Source organism: Staurois parvus, unplaced genomic scaffold (assembly GCF_062004578.1).
Source record: "Staurois parvus isolate SC_StPar_1 unplaced genomic scaffold, SC_StPar_1.0 ptg000051l, whole genome shotgun sequence".
Taxonomy (NCBI): domain Eukaryota; kingdom Metazoa; phylum Chordata; class Amphibia; order Anura; family Ranidae; genus Staurois; species Staurois parvus.
The window spans coordinates 6803070-6829019 of record NW_028317847.1 but is presented as its reverse complement, the minus strand read 5'-3'; the positions used below and the strand labels follow the sequence as shown (position 1 = coordinate 6829019).

Genomic DNA, 25950 nt, shown 5'->3' with positions numbered 1-25950 from the left:
CGTCCAGGGTTTCGCTCGGATAGCCCGCCCACTCAATGAACTGCTCAGAAACGAAGAAGACAATGATGATGCAGATCTTTCTAGACCTGCGAAGCCAGCAGTGGGACCCAGGAGGCCTAGGGAATCTATTCAAGGACAATGGACAACCCAGCGTGAAGAGGCCTTTGAACGGCTGAAAAAGAGTCTAACCACCGCCCCAATCCTGGCCTATGCAGACTCAGCCAAGCCGTACGAATTGCATGTGGATGCAAGTAGAGATGGGTTAGGGGGAGTCCTCTATCAAGAACAGAATGGATGCTTGCGACCTGTCGCCTATGTGAGCCGGGGCTTGGCGTCCGCTGAGAAGAACTACCCCACCCACAAGCTTGAATTCTTGGCCTTGAAGTGGGCAGTAGTGGACAAACTTCGAGATTACCTATATGGAGCAGAATTCGTGATAAAAACAGATAATAACCCCCTCACATACATTCTCACTACAGCTAAGCTGGATGCTACTGGCCACAGGTGGTTAGCTGCCTTATCGGAGTTCACTTTCAGCCTCAGTTATCGGCCAGGGATTGGGAATAGGGATGCAGATGCCTTATCCCGAAGACCTCACTGTTCCAAGGATTCCCCAGAAGAGTGGACTCAGGTGCCCTCTGAAGGGGTACGAGCCTTATGCAAAGGAGTGGAACACCGAACAAGAGGTGGGTCCAGGGCAGAAGACATTGGGATTTTTATTGCAATGTCACCCAGGTTGGGGGTGAAGGCCTGCCCAAGCTTTCCAGTAAGGATCTGCGAAGAGATCAGTTGGAAGACCCCCTCTGCGGCCAAGTATTGAAGGCTTTAGAAAGCAAAAGCCCTGATTTGCTTCTTACATCGTCAAGGGAGGCCCAGGGGCTACATCGTGAGTGGGATCGGCTACAGTTACGCCACGGAGTGGTCTACCGAAGGGGCCCCTCTGATGATCCTGAAGAGAAATGGCAGCTATTTCTGCCCGCAAAACACAGAGAAACGGTGCTGACTGCTCTCCATGATGACCATGGCCATCTGGGACCAGAAAGAACCTTCTGTTTGGTAAGAGACCGCTTCTACTGGCCCTGAATGCGGACAGAAGTTGAAAGTTACTGTCACTCCTGCATCCGATGCATTCAGAGAAAGACTCTGCCTCAATGAGCTGCCCCAATGGGCCACCTTCAAAGTCAGGGACCCATGGAGTTGGTGTGCATTGACTTCCTCTGCCTGGAGTCGGATCAGAGTGGACAGAGAAATATCCTGGTAGTGACTGACCATTTTACCAGGTATGCCCAGGCTTTTCCTGCTAGAGATCAGTTAGCATCAACTGTGGCAAAGATTTTAGTAGAAAGGTTCTTTGTGCATTACGGACTACCACAACGTATCCACTCAGACCAAGGGAGAGATTTCGAGAGCAATCTCATCAAGAGACTCTTGAGTCTACTAGGCATCCAAAAGTCGAGGACTACTCCATACCATCCTCAGGGAGATCCTCAGCCAGAGAGATTCAATCGTACCCTCCTGAATATGCTCGGGACTTTGACTTCAGTGCAAAAGCAACACTGGAGTAAGCATGTAGCAGCCATCGTACATGCCTACAATAGCACTGTCAATGACGCTACAGGATACTCTCCTTACCGGCTGATGTTCGGCCGGGAAGCCCGATTGCCAGTAGACTTGGCTTTTGGAACCTCTGTAGACCATACCTCTGCAGCTTCCCATAGAGGATATGTGGACCGCCTAAGGAAAAGCCTGAAGATTGCTTATGAGAAAGCTCAAGCCACCTCAGACGCCAGGGGACAGAGAAACAAAGAGAACTTTGATCTCAGAGTGCGAGTACAGGACTTACAATCTGGAGACAGAGTCTTACTGAGAAATCTGGGTATCCCTGGAAAACACAAGTTGGCGGATAGGTGGCGATCAGAGCCCTTTGTCATCTGCAAACAATTGCCTGGATTGCCAGTTTACCAGATTCAACCGAAAAAGGGTGTTGGCCCACTCAAAACCTGGCACCGCAACCACCTTTTGCCTTTGTCAGATGCAGTCCGTCTACCATCACAATCTGATCCACAGTCTACCCCCTCAACTTCTCAGAGGACTAGACCTGTGACCAGGTCTCAACCCACACCACCTCCTGCAGATGAAGAGGACAGTGAGAGTGAGGAGGTAGGGACAGATTTGCTGTGGCCATCTGACATTTCTGAACCCACCATTCCTTCTTCCACTGGAGTGACTGACGTAGTTCCTCTTAGGCCAGAGGCTCCTGAATTTGTGCCTCAGGCCCAACCTGCAGAAGACTTGCAAGAACCTGAAGACTGGTGGTCCATTGTTGATGAGGGAGAAGATGTGGAGGAAGCTGAACTGGGAGAGACAGAGAGCGTCGAGCAAGAAGCGAGGGTTGATGAGTCAGTAGTGTCAGAACCAACATCAGAAGCAACACCAGAACCATTGCTAGAGCCCAGGGAACAGAGAGATCGTAGAGTTATTCAACCCCCAAAAAGACTGACATATGATGTGTTGGGTGAAAACTCTGAGGAAGTAGTACATGCTTCTCAAAGGAATCTCGTGACGCCTGGTTCTCCTACAGCAGCTTCGGTAGAGAACAGCCCCAACTCACCCCCTGGCACATCTGGTTGGGCCATTCCTATTAGTGTGGCCTATGGGCAGGACAACCCTCACTCTGCTACATGGTGGGAGGTTCCTCTGCCAGATTCTTATGCAAGTGTGAATAATTTAATTTCCTGTGTGTACTAACTTTGCTTTTTCTCCGCGTGTATATAAAAAGCATGTAACAGGTTGCTTTTACTGCTGTCTTTGGAGGACCAAAGCTTCTCTGGTGGGGGGAGTGTGTAGCAGGCTCCTTGTACAAGAGGATTCAGAAGGAATCACATGTTCAGCAGTCAGTCCTTCCTCTCTCTCCCCATTTGTAAAACCTGGGCATTCTGCCAAGTTCATGACTCATCCACTACACAGCACAGAACGCTGGGAAAGGGAGGGAAGCAGGAATTGAAGGGGAGAACAGAGAGACACGAGGCTGGAGAAAAGACAGGGACACGTGGAGCCCGTCCAAGCAGAGGAGGAGGCACTACAGCACTCAGCGCGGATAGAGGGACCCTGCTGTGTGTTCAGAGGCTGGTGAGCTGTCCCACTGGAGAGAGTAAGACACACCATTTACACTTTGCATATAGACTGGGACATCCACACCCCACTGCTGGGATCTCACCCATCCGGGGCCCTGTGCAAGCCACAGATCCCACCTGCCTGCTTTGCCCCTCACCACCAGTGTAATTGAGACTGTCTGCCCTGGGGACTGACACATACTGGGAGATTGCATCCTGCGACTGCCCCTGGTCTTCGGGTGCTTTGTGTTGCGTTTAGACACTGAGGTTGGACCCTCTCAGCCCAGAAACCTAGTGAAATCGGATGTAACCCACACCAGCTGAAACTCCAAAGAAGCCTTCAGCTGCTATTCACTTCATTGTAAGGACTAAACGTGCACCAACTAGAGCTCTACCGTTACAAGGACTAGAGTGGGGGAATCTGGCTTAGTAGCCTTATTAGAGGTACCTCTTTATTGCATTCTGTTGTGACTCTGAGGTGATTTTTGGCTAACGCCCCTCAGAAGCAGAATCATACACCGGTGTGGGTAATACCTTTCATTGATAGAGCATAAGTAAGTTTATTTGTTTGATATTAGTTGTATTCTGCTTAAAGTGCAACTCTGCCATCAGGAGATTTTTGGCTGTGAAGCCCTCTAGTGGCAGACCAAATTTACTGCATTGCATAAAAGAAGAAAAGTTTTGAAGTTGAAAGGGGAACCCTACCCCTCTACACTGCATTTCATTCTCCATAAAATTGTTCTTGTTTCATTTAACCCTGTGTCAGCAAATTTCTTGGCGGGGTATTTGCTATTCATTACCAGTTGTGCCAGAGGGATTGGGTTTGCTTAGGGTTGGATCTATTGAGTGCAGGACCCATAATATATTCCAGCTTGTCCCGAGGGGCAGTGCTACACACAGTTGCTCAAAAGTTTGCATACCCTGGCAGAAGTCATGAAATTTTGGCATCGATAGTGAAAATATGACTGATCATGCTTTTTAAATCACAGTAACAGAAATTACCCATATGGCCCTGATCAAACGTTTCCACCCCCTGGAATGTTTGACCTTGGTACATACACACAAGGTGACATACACAGGTTAAAATGGCAATTAAAGGTTCATTTCCCACAGCAGTCCAGATAATGAGCCATGTGGAGCAGAAAAGAACTGTCCAAAGACATGCTTAACAAGGTAATGGAACTTTAATAAATATAATATAAGATAAAAAAAAGGATATAAAAAGCCATCCAAAGCCTTGAATATGCCAGTCAGTACTGTTCAATTGTTTATTAAGAAGTGGACGGTGTGGGGATCTCTTGATACCAAGCGAAGATCAGGTAGACCAAGAAAGATTGCAGCCACAACTACCAGAAGAATTGTTTGGGATACAAATAAAAACCCACAGGTAACCTCAGGAGAAATACAGGCTGTTCTGGTTGTTTCAAGAAGCACAATTCTGGTTGTTTCAAGAAAGCACAATACAAAAATGCGCTGCATGGTCAAGTTGCCAGAAAGAAGCCTTTACTGCACCAATGCCACAAAAAAAGCCCAGTTACAATATGCCAGACAACACCTTGACACACCTCAACGGGCTTTTTTGTGGCATTTGCGCAGTATCTAGCCTCCTTCATGTCTCCACCTTAGAGCTTCCAAACTCACTGACTATTTATATACGGACACTAATTGCAATTTAAAAAGCTACACGTGGGAAATTACCATTTGATTGCCACTTTAACCCGTGTGTGTCACCTTGTGCGTCTGTACCAAGGCCAAACATTCCAGGGTATGCAAACTTTTGATCATGGCCATTTGTGTGATTTCTGTTATATTTATGATTTAAAAAGGAGCCAAACAACTATTTGATAATAAATGGCTTCATGTGATCACTTTCTTTAAATAAAAAGACAGTTTTTGCATGATCAGTCATATTTTCAATACCAATGCCAAAATTGCCAGGGTATGCAAACATTTGAGCACAGCCGTACATTTCTTACTATATAAGAGCCTCTGCAGCAGTCCAGTCTTCTCCTCTGCTGAGAGTCAAGTCCTGCCACGTGTATGCTAATGAAGCCAACTTCACAAGAAGGTCAAAATCAATATTGTGCTGTCATGCAAAATATTAATTCCAAAAGTTCTGCCAGTTTAAAAAGCTACAAAATGTATTGTATTTTAGTGAATCTGATAAAAGTCTGATGAATTATTTTTTCCGAGCGATAAAGACTTTTATGGCTCATTCACATATGTGTTTACTGCAATGCACGCTAACACATTGATATGTGTAGTACCCTCCTAGTTAGCTAGGGGGAGCTAGCCAATTATTTTTTTTAGTTAGACGGCTGATTAGCAGCCTGGGGTATAGTCAAAGTAAAATGTGGGTCAGGGCTGAGAGGCTCTGCAGATCACCTCTCTGATACCTCCCCTGATCTAGAGACTTGGAGAAGTCTCTAGAACTCAGTAGGCAGGGGGTGAGGAGGAACTGGTCTGCACTCTTAAGGGTTTCTGTACAATCCCCTGGCAGTAGACTTGGCATGGGGTCAGGACAGCCCTTAAGAGTGACTGAGCCTATTTAGAGACAGGAGAGAGTTCAAGTTGAAAATGTGAGAGCAGGAGCTGGAGTGTGGAGCCTGGGAGAGGGCCCAGGGAAGGGGCTTGCCTCTAGGAAGAAATAGGAGGGAAAGCTTAACCTCAACGGCCCCCTGAGAGAGGACCATCTGTGGCGCTAAGAAAGGAGCCAGTCCAGCAGAAGAGCTGAAGGCAGCTACCAACCTGAAGCTTACAGAAGAGGTTCAGTGAGTACTTCTACATTCCCTGGACCAGAGTAGGGGAGAGGGTATTTGAGTGGAAAACCTATCTAGCCCCAGCTGGACTGCGCTTCAAAGTTGCTTGCTCTAGATCCCCTTGTTCAGGGATTCCTCAAGACAGCTGGATAGCGGAGAACTCTTGGGGTGTGGGGTGGTACATCAGGATAAGCTGGAGAACTCTTTAAGAAGAGAAAACCTTCCATAGCCTTGTACACTTGTACATAGTTTCAGGAAGCGGTCCTCCATTTAGCAGTTCCTTGGACATCCCACACACTCCTAAATCTCACCCAAGTTATTAACCCCTTTAATAAAAATCACAAAAACAAGCTCAATGACTGTTCACTGTCTCCTGTGTCCAAGACCTGAAGGAAGTGCGAGTTGCCTGGCTGTGTAGAACCACAGGGGGACCAAAATCTTTAGGGACACCTAAGGGTGTAGTGCAATATGTGCGGCGCACTCTGTTGCAATTCAAGACCCCAAAGAACATATACAACAAAGCTAAACCCAACTGTGCTATAGCACACCACAATGCACAGATGTCAACCATCTGTGCCTAATTGTGTATGGTGTTAAAGAAATGGTTCAGATAAGTTTTTTCATGCGTTTGGTGCTCCACCAGCCCATTGAACAGGAATGGGCTCTCTTAACGCAGTGCACCTTAACTCCAGCCCAGGAAGCAAATGTCCCCCTGCCTCACAACCCATTGCTTCCTTGTGAGAACCTCAGTGGCAATATATAAAGTGACTGTCATGTTTTGAAAACTCACAACTCCTAGTCCAACAAATAAGTACTAGCCTGGGGAGAAAATGCCTTCCTGGGCTCCAGTCCAGTGTTCCCTGGCGAAACCTCACAGGCTCCATTTTAAGTGACCCTGTCAAGTTCCAAAAGCTCTCAATCACTCGCCCCATGGATTAAATGCCCTCCTGCCCTCAAATCAGTCCACCCTGGTGAGAGCCTAAGTGGGTTTATTTAATGCAACTCTGTCAGGTTCCAACAAAAACTCGAAACCACTATTCAAACAAAAATGTACTGGCACAGGACGCAAATGCCTTCTTGCCCCTTAACCCAAATCTCCCTGGTGAGAACCTCCGTGGCTCTATATAAAGTGACCCTGTCAGGTTCCAAAAACTCACTGCCACTAGCCCAAAAAATGTACCCAGGAAACAAATGCCCTGCAGTCCTTAAGCAGGATATCCTTGGTGATAACCTCACTGGCTCTATTTAAAATGACCCTGTCAGCTTCCAAAAATGCACAACCACTAGTACAACAAATAAGTAGTAGCTCAGGAAGTAAATGCCTTCCTGGCCCTCAACCCAGTTCTCCCTGAGGTGACCCTGTCTGCTTCCAAAAACTCACAACCACTAATTCAACAAATAAGTAATGGGGCAGGAAGCAAATGTCTTCTTGCCCCTTAACCCAGTTATCCCTGATGAGAATCTCCATGGCTTTATTAAAAGTGACCCTGTCAGCCTCCAAAAACTCACAACCACTAGTCCAACAAATTGACCCAGGAAGCAAATGCCCTCCAGTCCTCAACCAAGTCCTCCTTGGTGAGAACCTCATTGGCACTATTTAAAGCAACCCTGTCAGTTTCCAAAAACTCACAACCACTAGTCCAACAGATAAGTACTGGCTCTCAAACCAGTTCTCCTTGGTGAAAATATCTTTGGCTCAATTAAAAGCAACCCTATCAGGTTCCAAAAACCTCAATATGAAAACTCCTTACAGTAGAAGATGGATAGAAGTATACTAACTTCTGCAGCAGCCTGTGTCTCCTACCTTCCTAGGGTTCCAGTGACAAAGCCTCTATCAGTCCCTTCTCATTTTGACACTATAGGAAGTATCAGATGCCCTGACTCTTATGTCACCCAACAGTGTCCCTTTTAACACTGAAATGAAGCATACAAAAGTTCAAATTAAGTTCCCTGTAGATTTTCTTGCAGTGGCCACATTTCTTTCACACAGCTAATAGCAGAGGAGTAAGATGACATTCAGTGTTGTCATAGGATTTTCTCTTCAAATTAAATTGAAAATCCAACAAAGACAGATTATAACAACACTGCCCTATCAATATTCATAATCTTGTCTAATTTATTACCTACTGTGGTGTTACCCTCCGGCACTAATTCCCCGCCTTACCCCATCAGGGACACTTCATCATTTATTTAAATGACATTGTCTTTGAAAAGACTTTATGATTTCTTTTTTGCTTTACCATTTATGATTATGTACAGAATTAAACATATGGGTGATGGAAAAAGTAGAAAGCTTAAAGACAGACCTTCGCTATATATATATATATATATATATATATATATATATATATATATATATATATATATAAAATTTTTGTTTAAGGAGTAAATGCATCAAACGCTCTTCTCCATCTGCACACAATACCACCCAAGAATGTGTAATAACACAGATTTTATAGCCCCAGGAAGTACTGTAAGCAGAGATATGTCATAAATGGGAACATGGCTTTAGCGATGTTATAAATATTTATGACATCTGATCAATTTATAATGACAATAACCGTCACATAATTAAATGCGTGTAAAGGTTTTACAGGGACAGTGTAAAATTAAACACATGCATGGAGCCAGAATCTTATGTCAATGGCACAATAAATTTTATAGAAGAAAAAGGACGGGGTATTGAAATTTTAATCCATTTTGAATTGGCCTATACTTAAAGGATAGGCGCACTTTGGTGCTAAAAACAACAAAAGGTTATAAGATTCGTTACATACGATTAATTTGTTACAGGCGTAGTAAATGTTTACAGTGATGAGGTGTTCACTCAATCATGCATTTAAATATATAAAAAAAAAATTGCTTGCACATGATTAGATGATTGATGAGCACATCTGCACTCTATTATCTTGCAAAGTGAACATTCATATGCTTTCAATGAATCACTCCAAAAGGTCTTTGGTTCCCCAAACCATAAAATGATTATTTCTACATAGTATCTGCTACCTATACAGCCATTCTTTCAATTACACCCCGCCTATTTTTCTAGTCCACCCATCAACTGAAATTTGCACAACAAATGAATTATGAGATCCTTATCTTAACCTTCAGATGCCTGCAATCTTTAGATCATGTCCATTTTTCTAATCCGCAAGCCAATCAAAAGCTTGCGTTTGCACAACTAAAGGTCTCCCGGCACAGCTCTGGTCCCCATTTCTAGATTTTGATTCTTGTGCACTGTTAGGCATGTACCACTATCGCCGATTTGCCTCTTAAGCACCAAGTTCTGCATTATCCCTAAATACTCCTCTCAAGGCTTCTCTCCCCCCCCCCCCCCCCATTCTCCCGCACCGGCAGAAGGATGCCAGCTCCAAACAGTCTGTGGTTAGCTGAAAATTATTATACAAAGAACGAAAAGTGGATCTGCTCAACTTTTAAGAGTTCAAAATTGTCTAGGTAAAGTTACCAGATACAAGATAAATCCAACTGCTCATTTTTACGCATTTCACTCCATCCAAAGTGTCGTCAGAGCGACTGTCTAGGTTCTGGATGAAGTGAAGCGCGTAAAAGAGCAGCAGATGGATTTATCTTGTATCAGGTAACTTTCATCAACTTATTTCAACTTGATTCGTTCGACTTCTATTCTTTCGATAAGTTCTGCATTGTGGTAGAGCAAAGCAAAAGGCTTGCATACCATGGTGGGTTTCTAATTCATAATTTATTATGTAACAGAAAAAGTAGGAAGATTCCTAAATTTGGTGGCAACACTCCAAGGAAATTAAGAACAGAGCCGGAAGCCATGGGAAGCTGATCTCCCTGCTATTGTCATTAGATAAAACAGTCTAGCGGACCTGGGGGAGAACTGCCTGGCGATACCCTGCATTATTATGCCAACCACACAGCGCCCTGGAAAGGATCAAGTGGGTTAGTGGACCTGTCAGTCTTTTATATATTTTGTATACACACACGGCTTTTTTTCTAAAAAAATAAAAATAAAAAATAATAGGTGCTGGAACTCCCCCCTTCTGAGCCACTTATGATCTCTGCCCCCTACACAACTCCAAGCACCATCCCTTGGTTCCCCCCTACCCACCTCCCAGTACCTCTTTTTTTAGAGAATACAGAGCCAAGTATCATCTTGTGGTGCTAAATAATTTGTTTGGAATTTGTTAATAACAAGAAAATCTGAAAAATAGATTGCCAACAGCAATAGATCCTCCCCAGCAACAATAGATTCCTCAAGCAACAATGGACCCTCAAAACAAAATACCACCCAAGCAACAATACACCCCCAGCAGCTACAACATATCTCCCAGTAGCCAACAATAGACCCCTTCCTCAACAGTAGATCCCTTTAAGCAACAACTCACCCCCCTTCAACAGATCCCCCACTAGCAACAACCAACCTCCCCTGCAACAATAGACCATCGCACAAAAATAGACCCCCTTCAGTGACAATAGATCCCCTATCAGCCAGCAACAATAGACTCTCCAGCACACCCCTTCCCACTACATACATTCAGAGCTGGAAGTGTGTTCCCCCAAGTTCCTGCTGAAAAAAAGATATATATATCGTGATTCTTTATGCTTTTTGGGTTATTGACGTTAAGCCAGGGTAGCGCGTCACCTCATTATACAATATTTGTTATTCTGTGAATGTGAACACTTTTTGGTGTTTGCTGCAACCCACAATAGAGTTGTTTTCGACTTTTAACTTGGTAGCGCACTTGAGAAAATATTCTTTGTAATGTTTCTCCATGGTTTTCTGGGTCAATAAAGCAGCGTTCTGGTTGCCTATGCTGCACCTATATGACCCTCTGTGGCCTCTCGGATCAGTAAGTCCCTTCCCCGCGGGTTTTGGTGCGCTTCTGGTGTGTGGCTAGTGTAGGGAGAGAGACCCTACTTGTTAGGAAAAGTAAATAGTGGTAGGGAAAGGTTCCTGGTGAGGAGGGAAAGATTAGGGACTCGCTATCCTGGAAAGGAGATTCCCTCTTGGGATAGGACCAGCCAAGCGGCGCTTCACCCTCTGAAAACAGAAGCTGTTGGCATCACTTCTCTTTTGGTTTTGTGACCAGCGCTGGATGGAGACCGAAGTAAGAAAGCAAAGCATTTCAGCCCTTAAAGTCTGTATTTATCCATCCTACCAAGAATGTAACCAGACCATTTCTGTGTTGGAGCACCTTAAGTGCTCTCTAAATATGAGTGAATTTGCACCAACCAACCATTTACGTTTGTACTGGCTCCCTTGTGTGTGACCGTGCCAGCTGGCCAAGGAGAGAACTCACATTGAATCTGTGTTCTAACACTCTTCCTATTAACATCTGCTTTGCCCTGAGAAATTGCCGGATTTCTGTTTACCCCTTTACTGCCAAGACTAGCAAGTCAGTTGTCCTGCGAAAAAGTTCTATTATTACGGGTCATTCGAGGCTAAACCAATATTTCTGGTTTTGGCAGATATAGTTTCTTGTATCTCCCTAGGCCCCCAGTGACAAGATCTCTGCCTCTGAGTTTCCAGGTCTGTGTGCCTGCTGCATCCAATATAGCATGCAAAGGAATCCTGTTTTCTTTTCTAAACTTAAACCTTTGGCATTGAGATCTCACTACTGGAGTCATGAAGAATATATTAATCTAATGGGTGACTGAGACCCCCAACTGCAATTGAATATTGAATATCCGACCATTGCCCCCTTCCAAACAATAAATGTCTGCCTCATGCAGCTAATCAAAGCAAACATTAAAAAAAATAACCTTACTGCCCCAAATACTCACCTAAATCTATGGGCATGTGATGTGCTGGGTCCCGAGTCTTCTGGACTGCAGAGGGTAAGGGTTGGGTATTTCTTTCGGTGTCCCAGTCCCTGATGGCTGTCTATAAGCGGGTCCTGAAGACTCCAGCAATGTCTTGGTGACACAAAAGGGGCAGCAACAAGACAGTTCAGCAGTGCGCTTTGACCCAGCCATTGATCACTACACCACTGGATCATTGCCACATGATGGCAGACTCATTTGAGCATAAAACCATTTTAAAAGGGCATTTGTTTAGGAAAATTCCTTGTGAATGGGCAAGAGGGATGTGGTTAGGAGGAAGGATGGGGAGGTGATGGCACAAATTTTCCCAAAGATGGGCCTTAAAGAGGAACTTCACCCTCACCCCCCATTTTTTTTTTTTAATTGCCTTTTCCTTAATGCTGTGTTGTCCTCAAATCACATTCTCACCTGCCCAGTGAGTTCAGCATTGTCCTGCTGTGACCTGCTTCTCTGCACCCACTGCCCTGGTCACACAGACATCTTATATGATGCCTCCGATAGGCAGCTGTCTCTTCCAAGTCTAGGCAGCCACCTTAATGGAAACTAATGGAAGCTGATGCCTCCTGAGATGCATACAAATTTTCATATCCAATGAGGCAACAAAAGAGCTTCACATCAATTTCGACTAGGGAACATTTTTAGCTGGGTAAGGGGGGACAGGTTGAGGGGAGGAAAGTCATCTTACCCAGTGAAGGTACACTTTAAATATTATGCTTGGGTGTACTGATCGTTTAGCACCTTGGGCGTATTGAAGACTATGTCCACCCCAAATGCCACAGTACATATACAAAGCTATAAAATCAATCTTGGCTAATGAAAGATAATTAAAACTTGCTGACGACAGTGGAAAGAAAAAACTCGGAATAAACTCAGAGTAAAAACTTCATTTGCTATCATATGGCTGCCCAAGTGGGATTAATAAGGGAGAAAATGTTCGATATTCAAGGTAATTTCCCTGCTGTATCCATTCCCCCTCCTTCAATCCATCTGCTGTGTTCAAGAGTTTAATTATAATGCAAACGTCCCATGATTTTTACAGCTGAAAGCCAGAGTATTTTTGCACAAATACCATATGTTTCCCGAAGAAACTAGCGAAGAGATTAATTATGTGTTCCAAAGCTGCAACTTCTGAAATTACACAAAGTGAAAATCACAGCCCTGTCTACGGAACGGCTTGAAGTCTTAATTATTAGCTAAAGTAAGAAGTCACAATAAAACAAGGTAACAAGGATACCTAAATTACATGTATCACACTTGCTAATGCCGACAGTGCATGCTGGGAGATGTTTTCACACTAAGCATTATCAAGCCATCCAGATAAAAGGTTTATATGGTGTTCTCTGATGCAAGCTGCTGGGTTGCATAACTAATTGTGGCTCATTGCATGAGCTGTCTTAGTGTAAATGGCCCAAAGTGGACCAATGCCAGCCCATTTTGGGACAATCAAGAGAGAATCAGACTGTACAGGGCTTCCTAGGGGCTTTTTCGAGCACTTTTGGCCAAAGAAGTCAATGATATATTGCACATTTTTATGACCGGTTATTACCCAGTACCTGGAGACACTGGGGTCATCTGTTCAAATTCCTACATAGTTAATCTGTCTGAAAAAAAGACAAAAGTCCATCCAGTTAAACCATTTAAAGAAAAAAAAAAAAAAAGTTATAATCCTACACCCACAGTTGATCCAGAGGAAGGCAAAAAACCCAGCAAAGCAGGATCCACTTTGCTCCTGCAGGGGAAAAAAATCCTTCCTTATCCCCCGAGAGGCAATCAGACATTCCATGGATCAACTTTACCTATAAATGTTAGTATCCAGTTATAGTCTGTGCATCCAAGAAAGAATCCAGGCCTTTTTTAAAGCAATCCACTGAACTGGCCAGGACCAACTCTTGAGGGAGTCTATTCCACATTTTCACAGCTCTCACTGAGAAGAAACCTTTCCGTGTTTGGAGATTACATTTTTTTTCCCTCCAGATGTAAAGAGTGCCCCCTTGTTCTCTGTGATGACCTCAGGGTGAATAACTCTACACCGAGTTCACTATATGAACCACTGATGTATTTATACAAGAGATCATATCCCCCCTTATGTACTATACATGGAGATCATACCCCCCCTTATGTATTATACATGGAGATCATATCCCCCCTTATGTATTATACATGGTGATCATATCCCCCTTATGTATTATACATGGTGATCATATCCCCCCTTATGTATTATACATGGAGAACATATCCCCCCTTATGTATTATACATGGAGATCATACCCCCCCTTATGTATTATACATGGAGATCATATCCCCCCTTATGTATTATACATGGAGATCATATCCCCCCTATGTATTATACATGGTGATCATATCCCCCCTTATGTATTATACATGGAGATCATATCCCCCCTTATGTATTATACATGGAGATCATATCCCCCTTATGTATTATACATGGAGATCATATCCCCCCTATGTATTATACATGGTGATTACATCCCCCCTTATGTATTATACATGGTGATCATATCCCCCCTTATGTATTATACATGGTGATCATATCCCCCCTTAATCTCCTCTTCTCAAGAGAATACATTCAGTTCCTCTAATCTTTCCTCATAGCTGAGCTCCTTCATTCCTCTTAGTTTGGTTGCCCTTCTCTGTACTTTCTCCAGTTCCCCAATATTCTTTTTGTGTATTGGTGCCCAAAACTGAACTGCATATTCCAGATGAGGTCTTATTAATGATTTGTACTGGGGGAAATGATATCTCTCTCATTGGAATCTATACCTCTATTAATACAAGAGGATTTTGCTCGCTTTAGAAACTGCAACTTTGCATTGCATGCCATTATTAAGCTTGTGATCTACCAGAACCCCCAGATCCTTTTCCACCATTGATTCCCCAGTTGTACCCCCCCCAGTATGTATGATGCATGCATATTCTTAGCCCCCAAGTGCAGAACCTTGCATTTATCAACATGAAACCTCATTTGCCACATAGTTGCCCAATTACACAGAGCATTGAGGTCAGGTTGTAAGTTGGAGACATCCTGTAAGGACGTTATTCCACTGCACAGCTTGGTGTCATCTGCAAAGACTGAAATGGGATTTTTAATCCCAGACCATATATGGTTTATAAATCTATTAAAAAGTAAGGGTCCCTGATGATGATGCAAACCTCGCTCGTTACCCCCCCCCCTTTTTTACTTGTTCCCTTCCCCTCCTTTCCCCCCCTCCCCCTTTTTTTTTCTCTCCTCCTCTTCTCCCTCCCATTTTTTTTTTATCTCTTCTTTCCCTCTTCTCACATGCTCTGATATATTTTGGATACTCTTCAAGAGAACATTGGGCATGCTAATAACATTCTCCTTACTTTCATTAGCGGCCCTCATGACAATTTACGTTTGCTTTTAGATCCCTCCATTGTCGTAAGATTATGGCTTTGCCTTCGGCATATGCACCGCATCTATCCTCCCTCCCTTTACTGCTCTGCACTGTGAACTATACACATAGGAGGTCCGACGCTGCAACCTTTCAAATCGCATTACAATAACGCCTGAGTATTACAAGCATATCCTTGTCGTAGAATAGTATATCAACGTTGCACATTTTTGTACTCGACTTCTTGCTTTTTCGTTATATGCAATGCCAAATGTCTTATCTAAGCTTCATTTGCATATCTTTTATATCATTCTGTATTTCATCAATAAACTTTTATGGAAAAAAAAAAAAGTAAGGGTCCCAACACTGAACCCTGGGGTACACCACTGACAACCCCAGACCATGCAGAGTATGAATCATTAACCACTACTCTTTGAATGCGATCTTTTAGCCAGTTTTCTATCCATTTAGATACAGATTTTTCCAAGCCCGTTGACTTCACCTTACACAATAGCCATGTGTGGGGAACTGTCAAACACTTTTGCAAAATCCAAGTATACCACGTCCACTGCCACCCCTCTGTCCAAGGTTTTGCTCACCTCCTCAAAAAGAAATCACATTTGTTTGACAACTTCCGTCTTTCATGAATCCATGATGTCTATTGCTTAAAATATTTTTTTCCAGCAAGAACTCATCTATGTGGTCTTTTATTAAACTCTCCAGTATCTTCCCAACTATAGAAGTTAAACTAACAGATCTATAATTACTTGGTAAAGATTTTGGTAAAGAGTCCCTAACAATTAGAAACAATGGCTATGAAATGACAGAGTTCAATTCTATAAGGACCTGTAGGTGTATGCTATCCTGTCCAGCTATCCTGTATGCTATCACCTTTTTGTATACACAGAGCTAAAGAAGGCATTTAATAAATTTGCCTTCTCTTTTTTCCCAGTCACCAACTTATTTTGTAAACGACCTATATGCTTGGCAGAATCTTTTTACTATTAATATATTTGAAGAATTTGTTGGGGTTGGTTCTGCTATCTTTTGCAATCTGTCATTCGTTTTCAATTTTTTGCAGCCTTTATTTCCTTTTTGCATATTCTGTTATATTCTTTGCAATGTTTAAACGATGATAGCGTTCCTTCCTTTTTATATTTAACAAAAGCTCTTTTCTGATTATAGCTTTTTAAACTTTGGCCGTAAACCACACAGGTTTGATTTTTAGCCTTTTAAACTTGTTGGCCATGGGAATGTATTTTGCAGTGTGTTCACATACAGTCTTTTTGAAGAACTTCCATTTTTGTGTTGTGTTCATTGATGCCAATATTTCCTCCCAGTCTAAGTCTTGGAGAGAAGCCTTGGAAAATTAGCTCTCTTAAAATTAAGCATTTTTATTTTCCCATATGTGCTTTCAGTTTACAGCTAACAATAAATTAAATCATGTTGTTATGGTCACTGCTACCCAGATGTTCTTTTATATGGACATTAGTAATAAGCTCTGCATGACACGGGGAGGGTCAGTAATTAAAAAGAACTTTGACTTATTAGTGCACCCATGTGATACCACTAGAGGTATTGCCATGGTTCATGGAGAGTGTAAAATGGAATAGGCACAGTAGTGGGTGTCCATTAATGTCAAATCTCGCAAGTGTGCCTATCGGTCAGTGTGAATATTGCACGCAGGCCTGAGAAAGGTGCAGAAGTGGCAGAATTAATGATATTTTTATTGATAATGTGCTGATATCATGGTATTAGTCTGCATTGAGAAATAACTGTTTGGTGTTATCTATTTGAAGCCAATTACAATATTAACTCCATTTGCTCTTTTGTTACATGTTTTACATGATCTCCAAACTATGCAGTTTTCATTGATTGTTACAGACTAAAACAGAATGGTATTCATATACAGTGCCTCGAAAAAGTATTCATACCCCTTGACATTTTCCACATTTTGTCATGTTATAACCAAAATGTAAAGGTATTTTTTGGGGATTTTATGTGATAGACCAACACAAATTGGCACATAAATTGTGAAGCGGAAGGAAAATGATAAATGGTTTTCAAAATGCTTTACAAATAAAATTGTGAAAAGTGTGCCGTGCATTTGTATTCAGCCCCCCCACACTTCGTAGAACCACCTTTCACTGCAATTACAGCTGCAAGTCTTTTTGGAGATGTCTCTACCAGCTTTGTACATCTAGAGAGGGACAATTTGCTTGTTCTTCTTTGCAAAATAGCTGAAGCTCTGTCACATTGACTGGAGAGCATATGTGAACAGCAATTTTCAAGTCTTGTCAGGGATTTTCAATTGGATTTAGGTCTGGACTTTGACTGGGTCATTCTAACACATGAATATGCTTTGATCTAAACCATTCCATTGTAGCTCTGGCTGTATGTTTAGGGTCGTTCTCTTGCTGGAAGAGTCTGTCTTTTGCAGACTAACAGGTTTTCTTCTAAGATTGCCCTGTATTTATCTTCATCCACCTTCCCATTAACTCTGACCAGCTTCCCTGTCCCTGCTGAAGAAAAGCATCCACACAAGATGATGCTGCCACCACCATGTTTCAAGATGGGGATTGCGTGTTCAGGGTGATGTGCAGTGTTAGTTTTCCGTCACACACAGCGTTTTGCTTTTAGGTCAAAAAGTTTCATTTTGGTCTCATCTGACCAGAGCCCCTTCTTCCACATGTTTGCTGTGTCCCTCACATGGCTTCTCCCAAACTGCAAATGGGACTTCTTGTAGATTTCTTTCAACAATGGCTTTCTTCCCACTCTTCCATAATGGCCAGATTCGTGGCGTGCACGACTAATGGTTGTCCTGTGGACAGATTCTCCCACCTGAGCTGTGGATCTCTGCACCTCCTCCACAGTTACCATGGGTCTCTTGGCTGCTTCTATGATTATTGCTCTCCTCCTGTCTGTCAGTTTAGGTGGATAGCCATGTCTTGGTAGGTTTGCAGTTGTGCCATACTCTTTCCATTTTCGGATGATGGACTGAACAGTGCTCTGTGAGATGTTCAAAGCTTGGGAAATTTTTTCATAACCTAACCCTGCTTTAAACTTCGCCACAACTTTATCCCTGACCTGGCTGGTGTGTTCCTTGGCCTTCATGATGTGGCTTGTTCACTAATGTTCTATAACAATCCTCTGAGGGCTTCGAAGAACAGCTGTATTTATACTGAGATTAAATTACACACCGTTGGACTCTATTTATTAATTAGGTGACTTCTGAAGGTAATTGGTTCCACTAGATTTTAGTTAGGGGTATCAGAGTAAAGGGGGCTGAATACAAATGCACGCCACACTTTTTATTTGCAAAAAAATTTTGAAAACCATTTCTCATTTTCCTTCTACTGCACAATTCTGTGCCACTTTGTGTTGATCTGTCAAATAAAATCCCAATAAACTACATTTACATTTTTCGTTGTAACATGGCAAAATGTAAACAGTTTTAACAGGTATGAATACTTTTTCAAGACACTGTAATATTACACTAATTCTAAAAGTGGACCTGCAGCTTGCATGAAAATATCCATCCTTTCAATAAATCTATTCTATAGGACAGCACAATGGCTAAGTGGCTAGCACTACTGCCTAGCAGCACTAAAGTTGTTCGTTCAAATCCCAACCATGACACTACCTGCATGGAGTTTGCATGCTCTTCTTGTGATTGTGTGGGTTTCCTATGATAAACCTTTTCCTTTCCCTTATATTCCAAAATCCATATCAAATCACCAATCTTGATAAACCCAGTCAAATCAAATAAATGCCCCAAAATATACAAAAACATAATAGTATAAATGAAATATATATTACAGAAGTCTGCTTTTGCTTTATGAGAAATATGGAGGATTGGCACTTAAGTAAATAAAAGCCTGGAAGTGGCTGCTATACGTACCAAGAACATCCAGATAAGCCTGTGATTACTCCCTGAGGGTAATTGTATTCAATCTCACTATTTGGAGGTGGTCACTGAGTGTTCACTGTATTAATTGGAGTGCTCACTAATATATTTGTTTTGTCCCACTTTATCTGATTGATAATTTTTGTATTTAGATGATCATTTAACCACTTCCAGTCCAGACACTTTTACCCCCTTCCTGTCCAGGGCAATTTTCAGCTTTCAGCGCTATCACACTTTGAATGACAATTGCGCGGTCATGCAACACTGTACCCAAATGAATTTTTTACCATTTTTTTGAGACAGATAAAGCTTTATTTTGGTGGTATTTATTCACTGCAGGGATTTTTTATTTTTTTTGCTATGTAAATGAAAATGTCCAAAAATTTTGAAAAAAAGTGTTTTTCTTATAAAATTTTGCAAATAAATAATCTTTCATCATAAATCTTGACAAAAATGTATTCCGTAAAATTTTTGGTAAAAAAAAAGCCAAATTAGTTTATAACCAAAAATTATAATTTTTAAACATTTATTTTTTTTATATTATGGGTTTTTTTTGGGTTTTTTTTTTACATACTGTCACCCTAGCAGTACAGTGTTACCATGGTGACACTGTACTACTTGTGGGGGGTGATGAAGATTTTTTTTTTTTTTTTTTACAGTGATTGCTTTTACACCCATATAGAATGTAAAAGCAATCATTTCTCCTCCTCTCTGTCTGCATTCTTGCTGCCATTGAGAAATACTGAGTGAGCTGTGATTGGTCACACCTTGTCACATGGTACAAGGCTGTTGTGAATAGCCTTGTAATATGTGACCTCTGTGATCATTCACAGATTTCACACATAGTAAGCAATGATGTCACATGTAACATCTTGCTTACTACTTTGAATGTGATCACTGATTAGCCAATCAGTGATCACATGATCGGGACCCGGATCGTGGTGCTGCGCGCTCCCAGGGAGAGCGCACAGCTAGAAAAGGCGGGTGCCGTTTATGAACGGCAACCCGCCCCTGGAGTGCCACCGCCCTGCCATTTATAAACAGCAGGCGGACAGCAAGTGGGTAATATTTGAAACAATTCTAATCGTTTTTTTTTTTGTTTGTTTGGAGTGTACACTATTTTCACATTTAATTCACTTATTGTTGGAGTGTACATGGAATGATTTTTGCATGATTCACGTGTCACCCACAGTTGAATCTGATCATATATATATTTTTTGGGGCACTTATTTCTTGTTTGCACTGATTTACATTTGATATGTAGAAGGTAATACACTATTACAGTTTTATTTTTTGAGGTATCACGAGGTTTGGAATGAAAATTGGATATTTAACACACTGGATTGAGATATTTTTGGTGGACTATTGATTGTTTGGACTTTTAAATTACATTTGAACATTATTTTTATTTTATTTGAATTTATTTCATTTATACTATTATATATTTTTGTATATTTTGGAGCATTTATTTGATTTGACTGGAAAAGGGTTTATCAAGATTAGTGATTTGATATGGATTTTGGAATATAAGGGAAAGGAAAAGGTTTATCATTGTATCCGCTTTCAAGGGTGAAAGTGTTACTTTTCTGTAGGGAGGATTGTAGTGATTTTTTAGGGTGTGCCGAGTGATCATTATTTACTTATTGTGTGAGTTTCCTCCCACACTCCAGAGACATGCTGGTAGGTTGACACTTTTCTAAATAGGTCCTAGTATGTGTATGAATAAACCTGCGTTTAGAACAGGGGCGGACTGACAACTCATGGGGCCCCCCTGGGCAATAGGGGATCATGGGGCCCCTGTGTCCTTGACCAAACTCAAAAAAGCCTATGAAAAAGGTACCAGGGGCATCTCATGGGGCCACCTACTGACCCCGGGCAGTGCCCGAGTGTCCAAATGGTCAGCCCGCCCCTGGTTTAGAGACATTAGATTAGATGTAAAGAGCTGATTAAATTGTCCAACACAACAAACACTTTACTCCTGCACTGGGAAAAGACTCAGTGGACCCAATAGGAATGTTCTGGAATATTCTAGAATATGCACTGCTTGCTGCCCTCAACAGACCGGGGTGGTCCAAATACACTGGAAGCAAATGGAGAAACAGAGAAAGGGCGCACCAACCTAGTGCATTATCATTTAAAATATTTATTGAAGAAACAAAGTAAGTATCATACTCACAACAGACATAAAAACACAGGCATGTCAAACTGAACAAGATGTATGATCCAAAAAACATCTGAGTCCATACGATGGAACACTGGATGACCAACTGGCTAATGTGTTTCGAGGACACAACCTCTTCCTCATAGCCAGCTCCTCTCTGTGCATGTGCAAAATCACGTGGTGCATGGAGACTGGTCCTGCAACCTCCTGGGACATGCAACGTATCACAAGAGGCTGCAGGTGGCACGGAACACATCATCTTCACCTAGGGGATGATAGAGGAAGTTTGGAGCAGGTACAGAAAAAAAAAAAAAAAAAAAAAAAAACGGTGCCTGACCCCCCTTCCTCCCAAAAAAACAGAAAATGAGTAATGGTTCGTTCACACATGCTTTTTAGCAATGCATGAGGTTGCAGCACACTAGTGCAGGATTCAAGCAGGTGGTGAATGCAGATCACTCATCAGAAAGCATTCAACAGTCGATGAGAATGTGCTGTATCGCCTCTTCACCACCTGATTTAACCCCTTGAATCCAGTACTAGTGTGCCACAACTGCATGCAGTGCACGAGGTCGTGGGGCACTTGCAGAGTGGCTCCATTTACTTCAATGAGCCGCACCTAGCGGATGCTATGCCCAGGGGTCTCCAAACTTCCTAAGCAAAGGCCCAGTTTACTGTCCTTCAGACTATAGTGAGGCTGGACTGTAGCCGGTGGGAGTAGAAAAGCCCCAGAATCAGTGCCCAATCATCAGTTTAATAGGGGGAATAGTGCCCCATTGTTGATATCAATGAGAAGTATAATGCCCCACTGATGGTGTCAGTAGAGGAAATGGTGCTCCATCACTGGTGAAAATTGGTGGAATAGTGCCCCAAGGGCCAGATAAAGGCAAGAAAAGGGGCCACATCCAGCCCCCGGGCCACAGTTTGGAGACCACTACTGTTGAGGGAGAGAATGACTGGCACTTCCCTTTTTGAATGAAGTTCCACTTTAAGTTCCTTTACTACTAACAGGACATCGCAGGAGAGTCAACCAACTGATAGCAAGAGGTTAATTTTCTTTTGATCCATCTTGGCTAAATCCATTAAAATGTGCTGAAAACGATTGTTTGGTATTACCCTCCATGCCTCCCTGTGATCACTGGATGTTGAATTATAAATAGCTCTCATTAGCATAAACGTGTCCTGTATTCTCACACCTCTTGGAAGGAGACCAATTATAGAGTTCTCACAGATTCAGCGATACATATGTATGTGCTGGTTAAACAGTGGAGAAAACATATTGCGGCATGATCTAAAGGCGCCCCAGCTGCCCTGCCTAAATGTCAGCGTTATTAAGGTCAATTAAGCCATGTTGATTATCGCCGGTCACACCATTAAGAATTACTTACCACATACTCAAAGACGAGGGTTAGCGTTTCCTTGGTGTGGATGATATCATGCAGTAGTACAATGTTGGCGTGCTTCAGTCCTTTTAGAAGTGATGCTGAAAAAGAAAGAAAAATGGACTTTATGATATTTTCAAGCAGGGTGTAAAATACTTTATGCTCTAATTTTATACAAGTCGTTTATTAATAAAACCTAATTGAACTCTTGTTTAAAATCCGCTAAACATATTCCATTTGCATCAAACAGTATGCTTTCCTCAAAAACAGCCACAGCGTTTTCACCGCATAGGAAAGACCTTCCCCTGCCAGCATGCTTTAAAGAATGATCTGCCTCTATGTGGAAGCAGTGGTCTCTCTGTAGAGGTCTGACTTAACCCCTTTGAGAGTAGTATTCCAGCAAATACCCAAGTAGTCTTAAAATTTCTCTTTGCCCCCTCTTATAACACCTATTCTGTCTAACTTGTCTAAGATAGACATATAAACTTACCTAATTTTATATCCCGCGTCGGTCCAGTCACATGATCCCATGTCAGCCAGTGTCAGATGCAAGTGAGAGGAACACTCTTCCAATGGCAGAATGCCTGGAGGTCACCTATAAGTATACCATGGCCCCTCCATTGTCAACACTCCCTTCTCTCTCTCTCCAAGAGCTACCGCTGGCTGACAAAGGGAAGCCGGATCACATGACCGGAGTGGAGAAGGCTGAAAATAGGCGAGTGTGTAAATCCGTCTTACATAGGCTAGTCAGCATAGATGTTAGGAGGGGGGAGGGAACAGTTTTAAGAGTAGTTGGATATATCCCAAAATTCTACTTTAAGTAAGAACTAGAGCTCACCAATCAGCAGGCAGCATAAATCTGCTGATTGGAGAGCTTTAGCTGGGGGAATGTTGGACCTCTGCAGAGAGGCCACCGATATATTTCTATATAAAGTGTGGCTGTTTGGATCCCAGCCCCCAAGATCACCTACAAGCATGTTAAAGCACTCAGCAGATTCAGATATACAGGCAGCTGAAATTTCAAGCCGAACTTGAAAAGTTCTTTAAAAGTCATAATTGGTGCTGCTTGGTCCTCCTTAGCCACCCTGCTGGTCCTTCAAAGCAATGGTTGGCCTCATTGACCAATGGTAGAGCAGAAGCGTGAGAGGGGGAGATTGTGCCAAACTTTTAAAAGGAAAGTTGTGAGTGGCGTGTAATTTTAGCTGCCTACATTCCTTGATACGCTTATTGTTTCCACACATGGTTTTTATTGAAGGAATCCTCAGCTGATGCATGTTCCTACAATTTGCTGAGTGGCTCTGTGCTGATCTCATGCACATTCCCAAGAAGAAAGGCTCTGTTCTATCAGCAGATGGATTGGGGACAGTAGAAGAAGGGGAGGATCAGAGAAGACAGGATCAAGCAGCCTTTTTACACAATGCAGAGGATTAACCCCTTGGGTTCCACAGTGAGTATAACAAGCATGTTTTACTGCATATACAGACTTATTTTACAGTTGTGGGTTTAGTAACACTTTAAGGCTCCAATTTACTAAATGGGTATCTAAAGGCAAAATCAATCCCTTCTCACAGTGTGCATTAGAAACTGCAGCAAATCTGATAAAGCCCACCTAGTTTCCCAGCTGGAGGACCTCCAGCATCATCTAGCCCCCTGGTACCTAACCTGTGGCTCAAGGGCCACATGTGACCCTTTGGCACTATTTGTGCAGCTCTGAGGGCCCCTGCAGACACTAAATTTGTGTTCCTCTGTTGCTCTGTTATAGCAGTGATTTCTAGCGGTCTCATGCAATATGTCTCCAATGTATGACTGTCTTCTGAAGCATGTTCACAGTCTCCAACAACTCTTATAGCATGTTCACAGTCTCCTGCAGCATGTCTGCAGTCTCTGACCATCTTTCTTCCTGTCTGCACTCTCTGACTATCTCTTGTATCATGTCCATAGTCTGACTACATCCTATTGTGTGTCTGCTGGCTCTGACACCGTATAGTCACTGAATTTTATATGTGGCTCTTTGGTGATGTCGGGGGCCACACTTAAAGCCCCCATATCAAGAAAACTTGACCACCACTAATTAACCCTTTCTTCTCCTGCCTGACTGTCCCTGGCCCATCCCTTTCATTCACTGGACTTCAGTTCTTTCATTCATGGAGAGTGCCTAGGAATGCCCACTTCTCCAGACTGGCATTCATCCATCAAGCTGTTTTGTTATACTCCTCCCAAGAGCCAGCCCGCTGCTTACATCTGGACTGACTTTTGAGGAGTGCCATGACAAGGTGCTGTGATGTTTATAGGAAACTATGTACAGCACCCTGCTGACCATTTCCACCAGCAACAATCTGCCTGCATTCTATAGCAAAGCATAGAGACCCAGTGATGACATTGCGAGATCTAAAATAAAATATGCAATAAAATGGAAACGTTTTATTTAAGAATTTAATTTGTATGTTAACGGCAGGAGGTTGGGGATGAGGAACTGGGAATGGCAAAATATAAATGGATTAAAATTCAGCTCTATCTGAAGCCAAGACTCACTGACTTTGTCTTGGTAACTATCATCACTGAAAGTAGGAAAACATTTCAACATTTTGAGTTGTCACAAGAATGGAGATTGTCCAATCAGAATAGTTCTTGCAGTGTTGGAGGTTGGAATGCCAATTTGGTGGGGCCCCATCACTTGGTGGGCCTAGGAAGCTCTGCGCCATCTGCACACCTTGTACTTAGGGTCTAGGCTCTGTAGGCTGGAAAACTTGTACTTCCTAATTTTACGGCACCTTCCCTTTATTAATCATGGTCTTCATTAAACAGTCATAATGGAGTCATGATATACAATGGCAGGCAGTTTTAATTAGGAAAAAATGAGAAGGTAATTTTAATATCAATTTATAACTCCAGTATCTGTCTTATCAGTGATGGGTCTTTATTAGGATCAAGACAAGAGGAGTTGGAATCTATTCAGTAATTTCTCCTGCTAATGTACATTTAATGTCTTATCAAGATGTCATATGATTTATTGTGGAAAAGTCTCACACCAAAAAATGCTATTAAGCAAAAATTAAAGGGCCAGTTTACACTCATGACATGCAAATGTACAGATCAAATCTGATCTCTGCACATATTCTTGTTATGTTACCATAAGATGAAAATGTAGCGAGAAAGGAAGGAGAAATGAAAGGAAGAAGAAAAGAAGGGGGGGGGAGAAGAAAAAAAGAGAAAAGAGAAAAGAGAAAGAGAGAAAAGAGAAAAGAGAAAGAAAGAGAGAAAAGAGAAAGAAAGAGAGAGAAAAGAGAAAGAAAGAGAGAGAAAAGAGAAAGAAAGAGAGAAAAGAGAAAGAAAAAGAGAAAAGAGAAAGAAAAAGAGAAAAGAGAAAGAAAAAGAGAAAAGAGAAAGAAAAAGAGAAAAGAGAAAGAGAAAAGAGAAAAGAGAAAGGAAAAGAGAAAAGAGAAAGAAAAAGA

The 25950-nt window shown here is 42.3% G+C and overlaps 1 protein-coding gene across 1 annotated transcript in view; it reads right to left on the bottom strand.

Moving 5' to 3' along the window:
- LOC149470212 (cyclin-dependent kinase 14) overlaps positions 1 to 25950 on the bottom strand; it is a gene marked incomplete at its 3' end in the record, with an annotated part of 401956 nt that overhangs the window by 90352 nt on the left and 285654 nt on the right. The window contains exon 6 of the mRNA XM_089666421.1: positions 22505 to 22599. Within this exon, the coding sequence (XP_089522547.1) occupies positions 22505 to 22599 (95 nt within the window). The remainder of the gene's footprint in view (positions 1 to 22504; positions 22600 to 25950) is intronic.